This window comes from Sylvia atricapilla, chromosome 3 (assembly GCF_009819655.1).
Source record: "Sylvia atricapilla isolate bSylAtr1 chromosome 3, bSylAtr1.pri, whole genome shotgun sequence".
NCBI lineage: Eukaryota > Metazoa > Chordata > Aves > Passeriformes > Sylviidae > Sylvia > Sylvia atricapilla.
Window position 1 is genome coordinate 53268294 of NC_089142.1, and position 23594 is coordinate 53291887.

At 37.9% G+C, this 23594-nt stretch overlaps 1 protein-coding gene across 5 annotated transcripts in view; it reads right to left on the bottom strand.

Moving 5' to 3' along the window:
* Positions 1 to 1230: 1230 nt before the first annotated feature.
* The window catches only part of PTPRK (protein tyrosine phosphatase receptor type K), a 380804-nt gene continuing 358440 nt past the window's right edge, over positions 1231 to 23594 (bottom strand). For all 5 annotated transcript variants that reach the window (XM_066315364.1, XM_066315362.1, XM_066315363.1 and 2 more), the window contains 14 exons: positions 22560 to 22647; positions 21665 to 21741; positions 19015 to 19051; positions 17145 to 17242; positions 16337 to 16453; positions 15449 to 15603; positions 14182 to 14317; positions 12203 to 12352; positions 11454 to 11627; positions 8737 to 8868; positions 8381 to 8506; positions 6231 to 6394; positions 4811 to 4946; positions 1231 to 2507 (listed from right to left, as the gene is read on the bottom strand). In XM_066315364.1, coding sequence (XP_066171461.1) covers positions 2454 to 2507; positions 4811 to 4946; positions 6231 to 6394; positions 8381 to 8506; positions 8737 to 8868; positions 11454 to 11627; positions 12203 to 12352; positions 14182 to 14317; positions 15449 to 15603; positions 16337 to 16453; positions 17145 to 17242; positions 19015 to 19051; positions 21665 to 21741; positions 22560 to 22647 — 1644 coding nt within the window. In that variant the 3' untranslated portion in view covers positions 1231 to 2453. The remainder of the gene's footprint in view (positions 2508 to 4810; positions 4947 to 6230; positions 6395 to 8380; positions 8507 to 8736; positions 8869 to 11453; positions 11628 to 12202; positions 12353 to 14181; positions 14318 to 15448; positions 15604 to 16336; positions 16454 to 17144; positions 17243 to 19014; positions 19052 to 21664; positions 21742 to 22559; positions 22648 to 23594) is intronic.

Consider the following 23594-nt stretch of genomic DNA (forward strand, 5'->3'; position numbering starts at 1 on the left):
GATTAGTACCAGCACGTGAACCAGTCATGCTTAATGTCCAGGGGAAACTGGACTCAAAGGTCTTAACCAGGATCATGATATTCTGATGGGGATGGACCCCACTGTCCTAAACACAGCAGCTCTCCATGAGAAAAACTCCACCCAAAACATAAATATTATTCTGCGTAGTACAGAATGTGGCTTTTGTATCTCACAACCCTAAGAGCTACTCATCTCATCTGTCACAAAATTAATCTAGACTAGTCTTTTCAACATCCTCTCAGACAACAGACGAAGATTTTTCCACAGTCAAAGTCATTTAGTGCCAGACAGACGTATGGCAGGCAGGATGCATTAGGCGTGTTGTTTCCACGAAATGTGGTGACCAGACAGTCAGCTCTAGGTAACAGACCCAGCACTTAGACTGCCAAAGTTAGTTGAATGCCATGTCCTCACAGGGAAAGCTAGGAATGTTACAAAGTATGTCACTTAGACTCCACTTTCCAGTATGACACAAAAAAAAAAAAAAAAAAAAAAAAAAAAAAAAAAAAAAAAAAAAAAAAAAAAAAAAAAAGGGTAATTTGAGTACTGTGAAGTCAGACCCAGTAATGTTTCAAACCTTAATTATTTACGTTGCTGTTCATAACTGGGAATTAATAGTGAGGGACACCCCCCCCCCCCACCCCCCCACCCACCAACAAAACCAAACCAAACCAAACAACAACAACAAAAACCAAAAAAACCCCACCAAGTGGTTTAGGTTTGAAAAAGGTGGAGCTATGCAGTACAGATGGAGGCACTAAAAAAAACCTGAGAAGCACTGTTTCTCTAAACATTTCTCTGCTGTTTATAGTGTTGAATGGATAATTTCATGTATTTGAAGTAAGAAATTTAGGACATACAAATGCCATGGAGTCTTATGACGTACTCTCTGACACACTGGGGTGAAAAATAACACAATTTCCTATTCAGATTTTCCTTATCCAAATATATTGGTCTTCCAGACAAGAATGACTCCTTAACAAGGACAGCAAATGAGAGAGTATCAAAATGGGAAAAAAATACAAAAGAATTTTGAAATAAAAATTTAGTTCACTCTTACTTTACAGAATATTTAAAAGTATTTTACTGTTTGTTCTAAAAATGACCAAGAGGAGACTGGACTGATTTTAGCTGGTAACATAGAGGGAAAATTGCAAAGAAATTGCTGCAAGCTAAGTAAAAGCAAAGTAATATTTTGTACACCACAACTATAATCAGAATCTGGCATTGGTTTATTCAAATTTTGCTTTCTTGGAAGCAAAGCTTACATGTTTGTAAACATCAAATTAAACATTGCTTAATTTTACAATTTGCTAAACAAATATTCTTTTACCCTGAAGGGCATATGCAGACCCATCTATTTGTGTCACAGCTCTGTTGATCTGTGCTTCAATAGCTTTTAAACAACTGGTTCCTGTACAGTTTTAATGGATCTTAAAAATTTCTTCCAATATTGTGCAAGTCATAGGCAAGGCCATTTTGAAGTGTGCATTTCCTTACATAGTTTTGTTTTTTTTTTTTTTTTAATCAGTACCTAACTAATGCAACTGTGAAAAACTATACATTTTCAGGAAAACGTTTAGAGTTTGGTCCTGTACTTAAAGACCTTCTATAATCAAGTTGTTTACATGAATTTGAATCACAAGCATGTACACAACAAAACCACTATACCAATGTTTCTTGGTCTATGCATAAAAAGTATGTCTTCTACTTACACTAAAACATACAAAAAATAAACTACAAAAATTGTTTACACTTGATTTCAGCAAAAAAAGCTTTCTTCAAGAAAAATGATTCTTCTTTTTTTCAGCCATCAAAAAAGGAATGCAAGTAAACAATAAATACATGTGCTTTCTCCATATAGACATATTTACACTTGAGTCTTTGGCTTATGTTTAAGTTTCTTTATAAAGATCTTTATGTGATCCAGCCATCATTGCACATTAAAACAAAATAAGCCAGTTTTTCTTTTACTATATAATATATATATATGCAACACTTGAAACGTATAAAGAATGAACCTTACTATCAATCTGCACTGTTATTGTACTTTAACAATGTATCAAAAGAAAAAATAATACCATATAGGAAATATTGATACATGCAACAGATGGTCGCTCTACTGTATCTGAGAGACAGCTGCATATACACACACGAGAAGGTCCTAATTTGCTCAAATCTCTTCTGACTCTGGTTTTCATTAAATAGTATTTATGTGGCACTAAATGTTGATACTGTATACAAGCATAGAAACAGATTGAGTTCTTTTATTAAGATACACAACTTCATAAGAAAAATACTTTGCATTTAAAATTTAAAATCCCTCCCACCCCCCTCTTCCCCTAAAATCTTTCTTCACAGGATCAAGAACTGTTGTCAAAACAGCTTATTGAGATTCATATATTTGGTGAACTTCATCACATCCTTTCCAACTAAGAGGATTCCAGGTACTCCAGCGCAACATCATAGCAGAAACGATATTGCTCCTTTAAGGGGGAACAGAAACAGAAGTTGAATTAAAATCTAAAATATTAGCAGCAATATCTATAACCAAGAGCATTCTTTGCTAACTAGTAAACCAGACAGGCTTGGATTTTCTATCTTCCTTCCCTATTAGACAAGTATATAACCAGCTTTGATTTAAAAACTCACCCTAAACAATGAAGGGGAAAAAGACCCTGACCATGGAAAGTAATGATGTGCTTCTTTGATTTTTTCAGCTTCTGAACAGGTTTAACAAACATAAAAAGCTCTCCTCTCAGTCAGAGCATTCTTGCAGTGAAGGCACCTCGACTCTGATACACCACTTCTATTTGAGTTAGCTGGCATTGAGCAGTAACTGGTGCAGCACCCCAGCTCTGTGTCCAGAGCCCCTTGATACAGACCCATTGCTGTGGCATCCAAAAGATCAGATGCACATTTAATAGGGAAGTTCAAACTCAAAACTTCATTGTGGTTATTTCTCCTCAACAATGCTGCTGTTGAGAACTGATACTGGGAGGAGGAAGGAGAGAGGAAGGCAAAGAAGAAATAAAACCAAGGAAATTAATTTGATGTCTTTTGTTCTCACGACTTGAAAAATGAAATCTGCCCTTGTGATTTATTTTTGTTTGCACAGAAAGACAGTGTGATGCATTAACAGGAAGTTGTGGGGATATCTTAAAGGCTTTATTGCACTGCTCGTTGTTATCTGATCCTGTTGCTGAATGTAGGGCACATGACCCTGCTGTACAGTGGTTTTCCTCGTTTGTTTTCTAACTAACAACTCAACAGCTTCTGCTCAACATACACTCAAGAGTTCTGAATAAAAATCCACACAACACAAACACATAACTAAACAAATGTAGCAACTTCAGTGTAAAGCTACAGTGGAATGCAGGACTATTTTGAAACGCAATACGATTTTGTGGAGCATTTATCAGAAACAAGCACAATCTACCTTAGTCTCTTTTTTCAGAGACACAATTTTCCATGTGATCTGACCTGTTTTCTTGATAGCAGTGTACTGAAATCCAGGCAGCAATTCAATATGTTGTGTCTCAGACGTCTATGGCACAGGAGAATGCAAAGCGTTTACAGCAAAAGCAGCAATACCTAGCCCAGTGTCACTGCTGCCACAAGATGTTCTATTTGTTAACATATTAACCATCTTCTTAATTTATGTGCTGACAAGGGATGGAAGTGATTCATTATGATTAAGAGAATCATGTCACAGAAGCTATTTGATATTAGGTAAACACTAACACATGAAGAAAGGGGAATATGGGAAGAGGCAGCTACAGCCATTTTGCACAGTGTGCAAGTTCACAGGGTCAGAAGCAATTTCCACTATGCGTAAACCAAAACATGTTTTTAATTTCAATTGGCATCCCTGATTTTTATGCTGTAGGCAGCCATCTGGCTGAAAAGTGACACTGGCAGCTGGCAGTGTGAGACTCAAATGGCAGAACTCCCAAACACTATATAACCTGCTTTCATTCACCTACAAAAATGAGAAAAACATCCATGTGGGAGAATTTTTTAAAGACCTTTTAGTCCTTAATGTTTGGGTTTTGTGACAGAGGCAAACATTCGAATGGAGAGGCACTCATACTGCGTGTACAAAGATTAACCAGAAGATTCAAGGTTATTTTGAGTTGTAGCAACATACATACAGATATTTAGTCTTGCAGTTTTGCTAATTCAGGCTCATATTGTTTATATTAGATTACTGTTTATATTGTTTATTATTAAACTGTTGGATTCAATTATCTTAAGGGTCTCTTCCAACCTAAATGATTTTATATATTCATTTACAGCATACTAGATGTAAATGTTTGATTTTAAAATTCTGAGGTATCATTTTGGCTACTACAAATCTATTCAGTACAACTTTCAAAGCCATAGATTTTACTAAGGAGCAAAATATTCACAGATACAGCTAGGAATCTGTACTTCACAGCTTATTCTTTCCAAGGAGAAATGCTTTGCTCTGTAAAATTTCAAGATGTTTTGTGTGAGTGCAGCCTGCTGCAACTTCCTTTCAAAAGGACTGGGTTATTTTGGGAGATTAAAGATCATTCTGTTGACTAAGAATGCTTTCTGTGGAAGGCATGCAACCACTATAAGAAAGGTAGTGTAAAATGCTAAGCCTGTTCTCTCATGATGCTGACTTGTGTTTACACTCAGTATCTGTTCGTTTTTCCTCTGGTAGGTTTGCACTGTTTTGTGGGCACAGGACTGAAAACGCAGCTAACACGAGGCAGCCTCTGGCTCCCTGGCTGTTTGCAGCAACCCTGCTGGTGCTTACCGGAGTTTCTACCATGTTGGGCTTACTGTTCCTCAAGGTCTTCACAGCGTGGAAAACGTCCACCACATTCTGCCTTTTCACCATCTCAACCACAATGCCGATGGCACAGAACATCCCGCTCCGGCCACCGCCGTTTCTGTGCGCAAGGAAAAGAGAGAGTTAAATGCCACTGTGGTCTAAGACAGCATCAAAAACACATTTCTGCTCTTTTATTCTGGAAGCACAAGTGATTCCTGAGTCCCAGAGGGAGATCAGACTTTAGCAATCTCTTTGCAGCTCCAGTGGGTTTGGTCTAAGACATTTGCTTTTTCTGACCTTCCTCTCAATTACCGCTTTTGAATTCTGCCCTTACAGCCCATCATGCTGCCCAACCATGTTATAAGTCTAAATTACATATGCATTTGAAAACAAACAAACAAACAAACAAACAACCCACCAAAACCCAGGTTCAATGGCAAGTAGGACATTAGAAATAATAAAAACAAGTTCAATGCCAAGTACATTTTCCCACTTACTTCTGGAAAGACACTCACTTAAATTAACCTATGATATGAGAATTATTCAACCAGTGATGCTAACGCATCATTGATTCAATAACTTGTTGACCTGTGGGGATACTGCTGAACTATTTTAATCTTAATTTCAAAGAAATTAAGGTAGGTATTTCTTCTCAGTAATTTTGAGGTGGTGTAGGCAAAAACAGGTCACTAGTTAATTCAGAACATTTAAACAGAGGCCTTTTTTCAGAGTAAGGAGAAATGCATAATTCAATTTCTAAATTTTAAACATGTTTAGATAAGATAGAAGACAGATTTATTAGTCTCTGTTTAGGGAGAAGAAGATGCCGTCTTTTCAAAACTCCCAAACCAGCACCCATTTAAGTATCAGGTAACCAGCCAGCTGTCATTTACCAACAATAGTTTTAGTATCATGTACTGTAATAGAGCTTTTTAAAGATTTCATATATCCATAGTTTTCAGTTTAAATCCCCCAAAATAGGCCTTCCTTTTGGGAAAAAATGTAGCACACTCTGTGCAAAGGAGACACAAACACCCCCCCCTCCATTCAGCACTCAGTGTAAAAGACTTCCTTACTGAAACCAGACAAGAGAAACAGATCTGTACATGTCTTGCACCTGAAAAATATTTTATTTTGCACAGATAATGACAGTATACCCAGTATCACTCTAGTATCACATTCAAAATACTCATTGCTTGACCTGACAGAGAAAAATCCAAAAGTTGAACAAAAGCCAACCTAGGTAGGCAGTGATGCTTCTTTTTGGTTTTTTTCGTTACAGAAGTAACAGGCACAGGCGCAAAAGAAGGTATCCATAAGAATACTGCTTAAATTAAAGCCAACAATTAATTTATAAGAATTTATTTGAAGAGCAGCAATTTACTTTGTCCAAGTTACTCACAGGCAATGGATGATGGTCCGGCCCTCCCCTTCTTCACATTCCTCCTGCCATTTTTCAACCTGGAGAATTAACTTCAAGAAAGATCTCTTGGAAGCTGGTACATCTCTGTGAGAAGCCCATCCTAAATACTGGAATTGCTGCACCATCAGATAGCCCTCTTGTGGCTGAGGGAAATCAAAAAGCTTTAGGTCAAAATGGCACCTTTATGTTTTGCTTTGGTTTAGAAAACCAAAACATAAAACTAATCTTAAACTTAGGTGTTTATATTATAGACAGATTCTAACAGGTATACATTGCATGGTAGGGCCTCCAGTAATTTCTACCACTTCAGCTCAAGGAAGATGTTAGAAAAGGTAAAAAAGGGAACTGCATGGAAGACATCATCACAGTTTATCAACCACAAATGTAACCTATCCTGAATTCTAGATCAAAAAAAATCTCTAGATTCCATAATTTCTCTGTGCCAAGGTTGCTTAACACCACAAATCAATTTTAAACATCACTATTAAATCCTTAGACTTGCAGAGAGAGAGAGAGAGATACGTTTGGCTCCTACACATGAATTGACCCCATTATATATGAACAACAAGTAACACTGGTGCACAAACATGACTACTGTCCTTGAAGTCTTCCCTTTGTGCCAGACTGTGATAATCATGACAGCCTTGCTGCCAGTCTCTGAGCCTTCCACGTGCTAAATGTGACACAGGGAGAGCTTTGAATAGAATTAGACTGTCACAAGAAAGGCCTCAATAACAGGAAGAATAAATAGTCTATCTAGTTTCTTGAAGCTGAAGATGACAAGCAGGAATGTAGATTCTAGCAAAGTAAGAACAGAGGAGAGAGATTTTTAAGAGAAAGGCTTATGAGCAAAAGGGCATAGGAGACAAAGAGAAATAAAGGAATAGAAAATCAAAACATCATAAAAAGGGAAGAAATGGAAAAAAACAAAATAAGGAAAAAAAAGAAAAAGAGGAAGTCTCAAAATACAAGAAAAAAAGCTCTGTGGTGTAATATTTGCCAGTGCACCCACATCTTAGTTTCCTGTAGTTTCCAAGAAGAGCTGAAAATGCTTTTTTAAATTCTGAATATGAGAAAAAAAAAATTGAGTCAAATACTAGCCACATGAAAACTGATCTTCGCCCTCTGGAAAATGAAAATGTGACCAAACGAAAAGAAAATAAAAATAAAATATAATACATGAAAGATCTTTGTATACACAGTAATTCATTTTCCCCACAGTTATCATTCAAGATTAATGAGAGTTAAACATACACTCAAGATACACTAGCAATTGTGATAAATTCAGTACTGGATGGAAGGTAAAAAGCAATTGTGGTAAGTAAAATAGGGGTTGCTGGTTAATTGTACATAGACTGGTGGCACAAGCAGTTCTAAATCTTGAGGCAATTAATAAGCAGTTCACAGAGGTGAGCTAAAGAGGAAACACTCTATGGCACTCAGGGTTTAAGAAGATGCTGCGAGAGTGTGGAACTCTAGGGGACAGCAAAAAGATACGATGGTCTAAGGTATGAAAGAGCTGACAAGAATGCAAGACTGGCATTGCTACTGAAGTTGAGAAAAAGATGATAACTGTAGGTTGAGGCACAGTGGTGGCAGAACCCATCAGAGGCAGAGGAATTTTCAGAGTTTATCACACCCTGCTTTGCAAGGGTGCCACAGTCTCCCTTTCCTGTTGTGGTTTTCGCATCTTAGGCTGAGAAGGTGTTAGTTGTATAACCAGCCTCAGTGTTTCTGTTCTTGATTCACCACCGAAGACATCTTACCAAAGCTATGAGAACTAAATGCCTGTCAGTACATGTTCATTACAGAGATATTTCTTTTACTGTACACCAAACAAACAGAATACAGAATACTTCTCACACATCAGGGAGAATGCCTCAGAAGAACATCCATTCACATTAAAGCTCTCTCTGCTTAGTGTAGAAAAGTGGTGTAGAAAAGTACTGGAGCTGTAGAAAAGTACTAGAAATCAGTATTAGATACTGATGCTTGACTGACTCTTTTCTGGGTAATGTCTTACGAACATTAGTATTTTACTATTATTCAAAATTAAAAAGCACAAGAGCCTAGAGAGCATAAAAAAAAGACATATTTTTTCTGTCACATAGTGTTAGAATAATCCTTACTCTTGTTAGATTGCATATCCTGAAAATTCGGTTTATGACGTCGCAGTCCATTGAACATGACATGCATTCCACTTGGATGGGGCCATACCGCAGTATCCCTTCTTCGGGCCAGTATTGTGGGCAGCCCTGTGCCAGAGCAAAACAGGCAAAATTAAATGGAAACTTACAACCTGAGCATTGCCTCATTCCCCTGCAGACATCTCACCTAACCTTTGCTGAGCACTAGTGTTGATTAGTTGCTGTAAAGCAGAGAATAATTGTAAAGTCACTGCACTGCTCTACATTCTCATCATGTAGTAAATCCAGAGTGATTAAAGCACGTGACAGTACATGGAAAACTTGAGCTCTAAACTAACCTGTGCTAAGTCGACTTCATTTAACATCACAAGAGAAGTACAGCCGTAGTCATACACTAATCTCCAGAAATCTTTCACAGTGTTTGGTAAAGGATGTTGTGTGACGATAAAAGCTGCTGGCTGCCTGTAGCTCTGTAAAAGCAAAAAATTTCATTAGTACTGGTATGTGAAGTACTTAAATTCTACTGAAACAGAACAAAGCTTAAAAACAGAACAAAGCTGTGACATCAGTTACTTCATATATCACTGTGGACATAAAAGTTAAAAATACATTATCATCTCCAATAAGAACAAAGAGGTTACTCTGCTCAGGTCTGCCTTCTTCTTGGTTACAGAACAAGCTCTGTTTTTACACTTAGATATGCTCCAGGCACTGAAGATGTTCTCTGTTGATCTGAGGCTCACAGAATTCTGCTCTAGGCACTATATCCAGAAACCAAGCAGGGAACCTTCACCTCATGATGCAGAGAGGGGTGCAGAGGTCTCAGAAGATCACCCTCTCCACAGTAGGTTTTACATGAGCTTTGTGACCAAACTTGGCACTTAACTCAATCCCAAACTCAGTTTCACAATGCACAGCCACAGGGACACCCACAGAACTGACTTTTGGGATCACTGGGACCCAGTTCCAGCAGAAAGCACAAGTTAAACAGCAAAATACTATTTCCTGCCATGGCCACAAGTTCTATTTTCTGTATGCTGTGTTGCACACAATTGCAAATAGAGATTTCCAGTCTTGCACACTGAGATGCAACTAACAGCTGAGGGGCTATTTTCCTGCTGCAGATGTATTAAAAGCAGCAAGTAGTAGAGGAGATATCAGAAGTCTTTTGCAGGCAATTTGCAACCATCCATGGAAGAGTGAATTAACCTAGGAGAAAGACCTGGTAGGGTAGATAAACCGCTTTTGCTACGGAAGATTGCTCATTTGAAGATTGATCTAAGATATCTTTATGTGCAATATATCGGCATACCCTCCAACAACTTGTTGGCGATGTCTTTATCATTAATACTCGTTTGACAAGAGATTAAGGAAGTTGTTGATTTTTTTAATCTGGGATTTTGCTATCATTTCTAATGCAGGAAGGATGTTTGGGTAGCAGCAGCTCATGTTCTACTTCCTAGAACTGCCCACTGACAGCACAGGGACAACCAATTTTGATTCTTTCCCTGTACTTCTAAGAAATAAAATGTCCTAGCTGATGTTGTCCTACCCGCCTTTCCCATAATTTCTAGTGTTTCTCAAGGGAAAGATAAATGGTAAGTTTCTCTTTCTCTTTTGTTATTGAAAACCCTCTTTTCTTGTCCAGGAATAGTTCCTCTTCTCTGAATGAATCAGTCTTAAAAGAAACAACCAGAAGAGAAAAAGCAAAAAAACCCAACTTGTGTTACCCAGAATTTTAACCCTTTACTTATAATCTTGTTATATGCCTTCATTGTAATATAATACTTTTTCTTTCTGCTGCTGTTTTTCCTTTTATAACTGCCACTTCTGCCTTTTCTAACTTGCCTCTGATTGCTGATCCATTAATATATTGCTTGGTTTATGTCCCTACCTGCTACATGCTGCTGCACACTCAGAGTCCTCCTGCCCCCCCCCAGCCCGTGTTGTCTTCATTTCACCCCAAATCACACTCCTCTATGCAGCTCTGTTGGTTGCTTCAGAGCACATCAGTTTTATTCAGGTGCTTAATGCAATTTTAACTGCAATTCTAAATAATTTTTGCTAGCAGAATTCTGTTCACTGTTCTAATTCATCTCTTCAGGCCCCGTGACACCATAATACCTTGGCCTTACACATGCCACTCCTATTTTTTTGACACAATAAGCTGGTTGTGACAGTAGGGGCTGCGTTTTGCTATCAGTTCATTTTCTGCACTAGCTCAGGCAGAACTCAAGGATGACTATACCAATCAGTGTTGATTTCTGCTGCTATTTCCCATTTTATTTCAGCATCTCTCCTTGACATGGCAGTTTCTGACAGCATTTCATTTTTGAGGAAGGGGAGATGCTCCTGGAAACCAAGCCACTTATTTAAGTATTTACTGTAAAGGTGGCTTTAGGGGCCTAACTTTGGAAATGCTAATGGGAGGCACAGGCAGGTATCTGGCAGCACATAAACTGCTTTATCGATCAGACACGTATAAGCAGGTTCAACTCCATTTTTCCCATTAATTCACCTTTTCCCCTGACAGTATTTCTGTTACTTAGACTTCAACTTTAAAGAGCTGCAGCTCAAAATATAAACAACAAAACCCCAAGTCATACACTTTATACCCAAACATACCAAGAAAACAATTTTTTCTTCCTCTGTTGCTCCTGCCTCAATACAGAAAGACTTTTTTATAAAATAGTGACAGTAACCTCATGCTCAGATAGATAACATTTACTTCCTAACAAACAGCAGATTTTTGAGATTCTGCTGAGATTTGAGATTTGGAGGTCTGGACACTAGAGCTTTATATAATGCTGTTAAAAAGGTGAGATTTCCAGTGGGTCCCACAAGGATGCCAAAGACTAAAGATAACAAACCTTCTGAACAAAAAACAGAAGCTGGTGGGGCTTCTTGCCCTTTTCCCCTCCACCCTTCCTCATTAGGACTGTTTTACTGGGCACTGCAGTAACAGAATTACCCTTTCTTAAACCAGCAAGCGCTCTCTCTCACATTACACAGCTTTCCATGGCACGCCATGCAGACAAAGAAGGTAGTCTCTTACGTCCATAAGAGCAGCATTGATGTAGTTGCTGCTCTCCCCATCAATAGTAATTAAGAAAGGCAGACATCTGTCAGGTGGCAGCATATCCATGAAGCGGTTCTTGTCATGGTTCCTTGGCAAGCAGGCGATGCTGCAGTCCTCCGCCTGCAGGCGAGGGGTCACAGAATTCAGGGTCTAAGGGAACGAGGATGCTTGTTTTAGCACACTGAGCTGAACACACATGGGACTCAAGAGTGCCCAAGTTTTTACTGTAAAATATTGCAATATGAGAAAACACGAGGCATTAGCAAGAAGGCATTAGCAAATGCAAGCTCCTCTCTGTTTGTTGGACATCCTGGGGCTTTGCAAGGGGGGTTAAGCTGCTGGTTTACAGGCACTTCTGTGTACCACTGAACACATTCCGCATGACACCATCCCTTTCGAAAGGAATAAAACAAAGAGGATCCTTTGGAACCCTAAAAGGCTATGCCTTCAATGTGCAAATGCAAGCCAAAAGCCTCTCTGGCTCCTACTCTCTGGCCTTTATTTCAGACAGTTATTTACTGCAGTTTTATTAAAAGGAGGATATCCTGTATTTAAAACAATTTTGCAAAGCACATAAACATGGGTGCTCTATTTTGTAGACAAAAAGTTAGGGAACGATTAGTATAAAAGTCATATGAAAAACCTTCTCCTTAAAATAAATTAAATGTATCTAGAGGCAAAAAAAAATTGTTGTCACATCAAGAGTTAGTAGGAACTGTGAATACCTGAAACTCATCTTTGAGATGGGAAGAGTTTGTCTGAGAGTCTATTCTAATCATATCAAAATAAGCAGCTTTGAATTCACAGACAGGAATGGCAGTTTCTCCACACAGGCAAGCTTCTAGAATGGCATCGTGAATAAAGATGTACTGCTCCTGTCAAATTAGGAAAAGAAACAAAAATTGTAGCCATTTAAAACCAACAGATCTTTCTTGCCTTTAGGATAAACAGGTCTACTACACACTCAAACCCATTCAAACTACTGTCCATCAATACCTTAAATAATGCTTTAATACGAACAGTCTTGTTCTTACCAGGGTGCAGTGAACAAGGATGTTTTCTTCAGGACCAATTTAAATTCAGTAAAACTTAACGTAACAGAGATAGTTATTTAAGAAGAGATTTTCAGTTTTCTTGTAGTGCTTGTGGGTTTCTGTGCATATGCCAAAAACTTATTTGCTTTATTTTTTTTTAATAGCTTTCAATCTTCTGATGTTAGCAGAAAGTGTAAATTGCTTCAAGTACTACTAGTGTGATTAGCAAGTATTTGGCATGCTGCATTCTCCTATTGCATGGGCAAGCCAGTGCATCAGTTGCCTCATACTTGGCTCTAGGCCAGTAATAAATTACAGTGTGTTCCAACAGAAGTACCATTTCTTCCCATTTTTACTAACTTGCCCTGAGATAGTCTGAGTCCTAGATAACGGGATTACTATTTCAGTTAGGCCTCCTGTCAATTTTTACACAAAATGCCCATCATATTTACTCACCCTGAGAGTAATAGATGTAAACCTTGTCTAAAACTGTGCCAGCCTCATGTAGCTATTGTGAATACCAATGAGGCTTTTAAGAACACAACATTTAACATGTCCCTGTATAAACAGCACATGTTCAGGGACCGCGGTCATCTTCTGGCTCTACAGCTTACCCACACAGCTGTGGAGCTATTGGCATCACTGTTGACTGTATAACCATCACAAGAACTTGATGCAATGACAGTTTTATTTTGCTGTGCAAGTATGAACCTCTGAGAGAAGGTAAGAGGCAAAAGGGTGAGAAAGGAATAATATCTAGGTGTGTTAATTCACACGCAAGTGCGGATTAAACTGGGAGGGTTAAAGCGGTCACACTGGAACACTCCACCCCATGTACTTCCCAAAGGTTAATGGTCCTGTAGCAGGAGCAATTGACCAGGACCATTTCTTCAACTGGCATAGGTTGCAGCATGGAATAAAAACTGCACCAAATTACACTGACATGTATGGCTGCCAACTGCAGAGATTTCCATGTGGTCACAGATGAAATAACATCTCAGGTACATGTCCTTATGTAGGGCAGGAGAGAGAAGTGGTAAACCACTTCAGGTAATCTGCCAATATAAACCAATAACCTGTGTTTCTTTGGAAGCTCAGGGGTACTCCGGTGGCAGAGTGGGACAGAGTGGGAGCTGTTAGAACTTCATTCCTAAGGCAGTGGTTTTATTGTGAAGCTGCTGAAGGTGTGTTGAAAGATCAAGAGTAAGAATATGGAAAAGATTTGCAGCAAGGTTAATAAAGCAAAAACAGAATTGAAAAGAGAGTGTGAAACTGATGTAAAGTTCACCAGTCAATTTAAACATAAAGTGATTAGAGATTGTCTAAAACAAGTGGCAGCCTGCTGAAATTCCACCTTTGGGATCCTGGGACTGCTGATACCATAGCTGGGGAGAGTCATCTGAGAGCCGCCTAATGTAAGGTCTCCCCTGAAAAAATCCTTCTTTCTTTCCTTTTGCTACCAAGTTAGGCAGGTACTTGTTTTTGTAAAGAAAACAAAAGTTGGCAGATTTGTTGCACTACCCTGGTTCTAGGTGCTTATGCACTGAGCAGTGGGCCTCAGTGGAGGTATCCCCTTGACAGGGCCACTGCCTGCTCTTTTCAGTCACAGTGAAATGCTGACCTAGATCGTTTCAAAAAGCTTCAGGTGCCTCAAAGGCAAACAGCTGTACCTCAGTTTGTACCATGTTGATGCGCCGGGACCGCAGAGCTTTGACACAGTTGTAGATATCCACAACACCTTCTCTTTCTGCCATATCTAACATGATATCGATCACGATATAACAGCCTGTCCGTCCAGCACCAGCACTGAAAAGAATCAGTTAATAAATACTGTTAGGAATAGCCCCAGAGAAGCATCTACAAATTTTATAACCATTATTGAGAGCATTTTTATAAAATCATTCAGTTTTTCATTACAGCCACTATCTAATTTTTATTTTCTCTCTTCCTCATCGTGACGTCCTTTAAATCTTTTGATGTGTTCAAAACAACATTTTTCCACCACATTTGATCCACTAAGTATCATCAAAAAAAGAAAAATACTTATTCCTTTTATCATCCAGATCAATACTTAAATTAAAAAAAGAAGTTAGTTTAACTGAAATCTGAAGAATGATTAAACTTATGCACTTCATAATATCATAGATCTTGTTTTTCTTTAATAAGATTAAGAACGATTTTTATGTGATCTATTACAATAAGAAACTCAAATGTATGTTTTACCAGCCAAGTTCCAAGGTAGTTTAGACAGCATATTTAACAATACCCAGAAGATTCGCTCATGATTTATCTTGGCTTTACATAAAGCTATGGACGGTTTTTGCACAGTGAATTATTAAAATCTATAAAGGCTGAGTAACTTTATCTACAAAATGTAATTAAAAGTTTGACTAAAATATTTAGGTAAATCAAACATTTGTAGAAAGCAAATTCTATTTGTCAGAAGGCTGTGCCCCAACAACCTAACCTTGCAAAATCTGCACAGGGGAAACATTCTGTATTTGTTGCCCTAACCTCATTCCATCTTGCTTCATCTACTTGCTTACTTTGCTTTAAATTAATAATCTGTTCAGACATTATATGCAACACCAAGCTATCAAAGCAGATGTATCTACATTCATTCTCAAACACTGACACAAAATTGTTGAAGGCTACCTAAAATGATAGCCTGGAGTATCGTGATTTAGCTAGTACAGCTCTTGAAAGAAAAAGAAAATCTCAGACTATTCTATTTAAGAAAAGTGTACTAGAATCTGGTTATTTTCAAACATTGCTGTAGACAGCCAACTCCTACTGCAGTGTGGATTAGGCAATTCAAAATGGGAAAAACAAAAACAGAGCACTTCAAAATCATGGATGGATGCTTCAGAAAAAGACTGCTGTAAATAACCATATAAACAGTTCTGAAAAATAAAAATCTACACCTTCTGTACACACCTGCAATGGACAACAATAGGCCCTGCACTAGGAGGGTTAGATAATTTGACTCTCCGTATAAAGGAAAGCAGGCCTGTGGCATTGTAAGGAACTCCATGATCTGGCCAGCCAGTGAAATGAAACTGCTTAACTTCACGGATTTCATTGTAGCCCCTCTGTAAAAAGCAAAAAAAGGTTATGAAATTCAAAGTATTTCATAGATTAGACATTATCTGACTCAAATAATGATCACACATACTAATAGAAACTACATGCAGTTTGTGTTATTTCATCAAGTATTTAAAGCAACGATCCGTAGGAAGCTTAAAGATGTCATTGGGTTATTTTAATTTTGAAGTTTGCAATTTTTGCTTTAGGTATGCTAGTTTAGCTGCACTGAAGATTTATTTTTTAATATACTTCGATGCATTTCGCACTGATTTTCAGAAGTTTTGCTAACTAGGACAAGCACCTGCTACATTTAAAAGCAATAATAATTTGGCATAAAACCACAACTGTATCACATAAAGTAGTCACGGAATCAGTCCTTTGATTGGGATTGACTCAGTGGCACTCAGGACAGAGTGTGTAGGGATGAGCAGCAGGCATGACTCATAATCTGGTACTTGAGTTTAGCTCAGAAGTGTGGCTGTGGAGAAGAGGTGAGTGTCAGAGAGGGGGTGACAGCAGTTGACATTTCTGGGGAAATTCAGTCCCACAGTGAAATGCATGCTTGGGTAGCACTGATGCAATGCATAACTCCCATGGTATTAATGAAGCTGCCTACACTGTGGACCAGCTAACAAGCCAGAGGGACTTGGTATTCCACAGAAACATCAGCATAGTGTCTTTCATCCTCTTTGCTACCAGGAAACAGTATTTTGCTAAGCCCTTGCAAAATGAGCTCACCCTTCCCAGAGTGAAGGTCCTGACAACATACTCCGCGAGGGGCTCCATCTCTACACAGGTCACTTTGAAGTCCCCATAGACTTCAGTGTCGTCAGGCCAGTACTTGTAACACTTGACCTAAATAAAAAATGGGTATGATTTTACATCGAGGGAAAAGGATACAGTACTGCATGTAGTGCATTATGCTGCATTTATTTCCAAAATAACCCCACTTTCATGTGGCTTGCCATGGTTAGTGGCTGTTATGTCAAGTTAAGATCTAGCTCCAAGGAGTTTCCATTGCTTTACACAGCTGTACTTAGGTGCCAAATTCACTTCTAAATGAGCATTTGTATTTTCTTTAGTGCTGAGCTATGAAATATATTTCCGCTTATGCTAAACTGTGATGCATTTCATACCCATAATCAAACTGTTGCAAGTAATCCCAGATACTTTATAGACTTTCCTGGGGTATATGTTACTGCTAAACCATAAATAATTTCCTGATTTCTAGCCACTGATATAGAAGCACATTTCCTCCACTACTCTTCTCATTTGAGTGACACTATACAAATCTATTCTGCTGAAATATAAATTTTGGATTTAGACAGTTTTCCATTACACATGAAAGCAATACAACACCAGTTTCCAGAAGTTGCTTTTAGACAATACCATAACTTGAACATTGTCTGCACTCCTTCTCCTCGCCCCTCAGGACACAGGCCTGCCCTTCATAAGACCCTTCTACATTCTGCCCATAGTATGTCTTGTCAGCAGTTTTTTTCTTTAAGCTTGCAGCGTTAAAAGAAAAACAAACTCAAAAACTTACTCTTCCAACTTCCACTAAATTTGTGACCATAACAACACAAGCTGACTGCTCCTGCCATATCATTCTCCAAAAGTCATACACAGTCTCATGAACTGGACCTGTAAGAAAAAATTCCAGATAATACTCTGCAAAAAACCAGTCAAAGCGAATGCTAAGAATAACATCCAGTGTGTCTGTGAGCTGATGCATGTGGGCACATTTGCTCAGAAAAGAAAGCTTGGTGAAACCACATCATCAAGCCATTTTGCCAGTTTTCAGATTATATTGTTACTTCTAACCAATGCTGGATATTCTCAGTTAAACTGAATTACCACTTGAAAGAAAATAATGGCAGGTGCTTCATGTAGCAAAATAACAGAAGTTGCTTGAGAACTACAAGGACACAGCAATGTGTGACTGCATCTATAGTTATAGTTCCAGTTTTGTTTTACATTTGTTGAATATGATGTGTTGAGAATGAGTTTCTTCAGGTGCTCACCAAGGAGAGATGCCCATGCCAGAGTGAAGTATCAGGCAGCAGGGTGCTGGTACAGATGCTGTGCACTTACTATCCTGTTCCTGGGAAGCATAGATGCACAAATAGGCACTAAGCCAGAAACTTCCCACTGAAGTGTATTTAAACTAACTTAAGTACTTTTCCGTGAGGCAAATGAGAAGCACATGTTTAAGCTTTGCCTCCTGCTCTGCTGCAGAGATATGTTCAGTTAAATGAGAGAGAAAATAATCTCCAAAACGGCTCCTTTGCCACCACCCAGCAGCACTGTAAATATTACTGTATATAACAGACAGAATCACAGAATTATCTGGAAAGGACCTTTATCATTATCAAGTCCAACTGTAAACCCAACACTGCTGAGCATACCACTAACCCTGAGTGCCACATTTGAAGACTCAAAGACATTCTTTCATATGCTAGATCAAAGGCTGCACACAAAAGCAGCAATAATTTTTTCTCTCCTTTACACACTATTATGTGTAATGATTTGCATAGTAAAACACAAATAAAATACAAATGTAGACTTAATGCTGTATAGGGACCTATTTAGGCAGCACTTACACAAAAATGAAAAACAAATGTGGACAGAACTCTGAGCATCCTGGATTAACATAAGTCCTTTGACTTTCCTGTGTGCACCTACCATCAACCGAGGGAGAAATATCAGGATATTTCCAGACAGCTATCTGATTATGCTGACAGATCAAATAATGGCACACCTTATTTTTACTTTAAATCATAGCCTTTGATATTTCAGCGCAATCTTTGACTAATCTATTTGGTTTTCCTCATTGTGAGGAGTTTTATCAGAAACACAAACTGAAAAATAGAAATTCTTTATTTTTTCTCTAGCACCTCTTTTTTTAGTAGTGTGTTATATTATAAAGATTTGCCTCACTCCTTTATACAAAGAGTCTTTGTCCTCTGGCCTAACTTTAACCACATTTTCTGAAAGAGTTAAATTTATCATTACTATCTTCACTGCACTCTGGACTAAGTTGTAGAAAGTGAAATAAAACATTGTAATATGAAAAGAAAAATGCCTCAAGGCAGGTTGAAACTGTTCCCTTCTCTATCCATGTCTCTTTTCTCTATTCATCTTCATAATTGGAAATCATGGTAGTGGGTTCTGACTTTATCAGCTGAATTTATCACTGACAGATTTGCTCAATAGCTAATTAACACGATAAATTAGTGCAATTTTTGAATTTATTCACATTCCACCCAAACATACTACATTAATTTACCATAACACAAGATGACAACTCACAATATTGGGTATGCTTTATTTTTATCTACTCCTATTTTACCAAAGCACTGTGGAACCCTACAGAGAACAATTGTTTGATTTGATTAAAGCTGGCAGATCCTTACCTTGGGTTGCAATGTAGTGACTTGGTCTCTGATATCCCTAAAACAGCAATATAAGTTGGTTTGAGTGCCATATTACTAACAGAGAGTGAAAAATAAAATCATAAGGATACTACAGAATCCTTATATCTAGACAACATTTTCAGAACAAACCAATATTTAAGAGCAGCATGAAGCTCAAAACCTAAAAAACCAGTTAATATTGAAAAGGTTTGAATGACAACAGATAAAATGAAAATAAGAACATCTGACTTGAACAGACATTGTAGTGTACCAGGAAAGAGTACTCTAGACTGGTCCCTTGCACCTAAAAATCAGTCCTCTATTGACATTACCTCCCTAGCTCTATAGATCGGGGTTTTTATTTAAAATTTATTAAAAATGCTCTGCTGCCATATTATCTCACAGCTGATCTCTGTTCCCAACTTAGGCAATGTGAAAAAATACACATCTTTTGTCTTCTTCTAAAAAGAGAACCACTGTAAGACACAGAGGTATGTGCCTCAGCCCTAACTAATGGGGACAGACACATTGGTGTGTGCTCAGAATCAAGGTCCTACTACAGTGAAATCTGCTTGACTGCACAAAGTGTGCATCAATTAAAGTGGGCACGATACACACAAGTATATACACAGTCTTACACACACACACACACACACACACATATATATATATATAGGTAAATAGATAACCCTACGCAACTAAGCCTTTCCAGATAGCTGGATCTATGCCAATGCTAGCAGCACTGTACAGCACTAATTGTCCACATGAAAACTAAAAAACAAAGAGCTACTGCTCTTGAGGAAATATTTCAGAGTATATTTTGAGCAGAGCCAGCAATTTAGCTACAGAGAGGAAGGAAAGTTTAGTATTGCTGGTGAGAAGACAATACTGAATTTCACAATGTGGAAATGTTAATAACTCCAGATATTCTCTAGGTTAAGTTTTATTAGGCCACTTGCTGGAAGTATTGCATTACAGGGGAGTACAAGCCCTTGGATTCCTGGTATTTACAAGATGCTACAAAAGTGAAGGATTTCAGTGTACCCAAGGAGTTTATATTCTTTTTTCCACAGACTGTTTCATTATGCTGTCTGGAGTGAGAGCACCTTCCTCTGGAGCTCCTAAAAAAACTTTTGAATAGCTTAAGCTTGGCTTTACAGGAGGCCAAAATTGCATCAAATGACAAAAGAATTTCTCCTGAAGTCCTTAATTACAAGCCACAGCCTAAAGTTACCAAAGTGGAACCCTTGCAACATGGGTTTACACTCAGTAATGCTTTTGAGAACAAAAAAAAAGTGTCACTTAAGAATTGTAAAATGCCAGTCTTAGCTTGTAGCTTTCTTGTCTGCTTCTAATGAGATTCAATTCACCCTTAAATAAGAAAATCAATACCCTTAGGGAATTATTAAAAATGTGTGAGAGTTTTCTTGTTTAAGGCCCCAGGCAAAATATCACAGGCCTATCACTTCACAAAGATTGCCATGTTAAACTATCCAAATAAAAAGACAGAAATATATCTGGAGCTAAATCTTTCTATCCTGGAGAGTCAAAAGGGTTTTAAATAACTTATCAACTAAAAGTGGTCAGGAAATACTACTAAGGTGCAATTACAAAGAAAAGCAATCAAAGGCATGTATTTCAAAAACACTTATCATAGCTATTCCACTATCTTTCAAACAGCTTTGGAATTAATTTGAATCCAACAACTTGTTTATTCCTAAGGTGTTAATTAGAGAAAAGTCATATTTTGTTAGTCAAATTGCCTGGGAAAATTTGGATCAGTTTATAAAATTTATAAACTAATTTGTATTCTGATTAAAGTATGGAATTTCAAAATTCAGAGATTTTTTTGCAGAAGTGAGGAAAATTGGAAAATTCTGTGTTGAAATATATATATATGTATCTGTGTTTGTGTATATACTTTGTAATACCTAAGAGCAAATGCCAGCTAAATATTGCTTGTCTAAAACATTGTTAAAAACAAACTAACAAAAAAAATCCCAACTTACAAATGTCATTTGCCCTCCCTTTTTTGCCAAACATATATTACAACTACTCCACAGGTATATTTTCAGGCAACTACAGTAAAACATACTATCTAGCTCCTTATATACACATGGGAAGGGGAAAAGAAAAGCTAGTGGCCATAATTACCGCTGAAAAATGGGAACAGCAAATTTTTTTTAACAGATAGGCTCACCTGAGTTACCTAACATCTAATAATATTCAGAGCTAAGCTAAAAGGCTAAATTATCTTTTCAAAACAGGTACAAAAAATATTCACACAAAAAAGAAATTTTTCAAAGAAACAGATGAGATAAATTAGATGAAGCATGCATAGATATCAACTGATAAAAATAGAAGAGGAAAGTAATTAATAACAATATCTATATTAAATATTTACAATAGGATGCTGTTATTCACATATAGTGGTACTTACATCCCTGTACAGCCAAATCTACAGCCCAAACCAAAGTCAGATGTGAAAGAAAGCACAACAATGTCAGTGAGTACTAGGACGTAGAACAAGGAAAGTGTACATTTGTTCTTAATAAAAGAAAACTTTCAATAATTTTGTAGCATAACATGCAATAATTTCACAGAGAGAAGCTGGCAAACTGAGAGGGAGAAAGCTGTACATTCCACTCACATCTATGTAGTTGGCATTAATGTAATCTGAAGATGGATCATCTTCAACAGGTTGCAAAATCACCCTGGAGTGGTCATCTGCAAAAACCAAGTGGTTACGGAGCCTTTTTGAAGTGTGGATTTTAAGTAAGATATTAACGGTAAGTCATCTAGAAAACCAAAATCAGCTGGCATAAGCGCCCCGCAATTTACAGTCTTTAAATACAAAGTGTTTACACAGAAATACAAAAAACCATTTTGTCTGAGGTCTGCAATTACTTCAAAAAACATTCACTAGATTTCATTAAGAGCAGCTGAAAGGTATTGGCACTGTTACATGTGGTTAAAAAGACACAAATAGACCAGGTTACTTGCTCAAAGTCCCTTTCAACATCAGCTCCACTGTTGGTAATCTAGAAAACCAAAAATGCTGATTACTGTTTCCTCATTTCCAACCCAAGCTTGCTCAAGTTCATATTGAGACAGCAATGAAATCAAGACAAAGGGGTTAGCAATGCAGTGGGATTCAATGAAGAGGTAACTTGATGTCCCGTGGATAGACTTCTCCGGCACCGTGATTCCTGCATGTTCAATTGCATGGGTAAAACAATACAAATTGTGAATAAGCAGAATCAACATCCAAATGAGTGCCAGCGTGTTGCTGATATATGCTTACCACAGCTTGCACAACAGAGATGCAAATGCGAAATTCAGCCTGAGTTACAAAAGGAAGAAAGTTGAACTGTAAAGAACAACAATAACAACAACAAAAAAAAAGGCAGAAAAAGGCACTGTTCTGCTTCTCCTCTGCAGGTATTAAGCAGCTGTGCCACCTGAGACTTGCAAAGGAAGAGAGAGCACAGCCCAAGTAACACATGAGTAGAGCTATCGCTCAAACCAAGGACACCGATACTCACATGCTATAATGTTGCCATAGCGGTTCTTTGTTCTGTTTTGATCCTTCTTAGCGACATCCCAAGAAGCTGACTGCCCCTCAAAGAAACTCTATAAATAAAAATGTTCCGAAAGAAAACATTCTGACCATTAATTTATCTCCAAAAATAACAGTTTAAAAGAACTGCCCCACCATAAAGTAAGTTCAGATTTGCTTGCCTGCCCTGGTCACCCAGGCAGAACCATGGTACAGAAATCTCTAGAGAAGAAGGGAGCCTCTCTCCCTCTGACTGCTACCGGTAAATGGGCAACTCACTGAGGAACTCCACAGGGATTTCAAATCCTGTAATTGCCGGAAGGCTAAACTTGTTTATACATCCTTACTATGGAGGAATGACAGTAAACTGAGAGAGCACAAAGAGACTGATCACTCTTCTTACAAGACAGTGTAATATACGGCCTGTTTACTACAGCATTACATTGCTTTCCACATACTACTTCGTAAAACATCTTTCCTTCCTCCAGAGACATCAAGAACTCTCCTCTGCAAATGTTCATTGCTCTTTTTCCCTTTCCTCGTATCCCTCTCTCTAGTCAATAGCAAAATTATTCTATATTTTTTAACTCTTAAGATTTTGATCTCTCAGTATTGATAGAAGCAGTTTTTATTTCTCCTTGGCTTTCTCTTCATTGCCCGTAGATATTTTACTGCTGTTGTATGTCTATGCTACTACTTCCTTCCAGATGATCTCTCATCCTGGGTAAGTTATCTCTAGAAAGTACAAAGTAGCCATGGAATCAGAACTTTAATGCACAGTCAGAAGCCCAAAGCATGGAATAGATGTCATGTATAGAGACAGAAGAAGTAGCAAGCAGGAAAACACCTGATATGGCATCAGGGACCACCCTCCCCCCCAGCAGTGGCTGACACTTGGTCATAGCCTTGCTGTTAGGCAGAGTATAACAAAGCATGTTTAAGTAAAAGAGAGGAAAAAAGCATAATATTCTTTTAAAAACCAGACATTTATTTATTCCAGTTCTTATGTTTACAGTAGAGA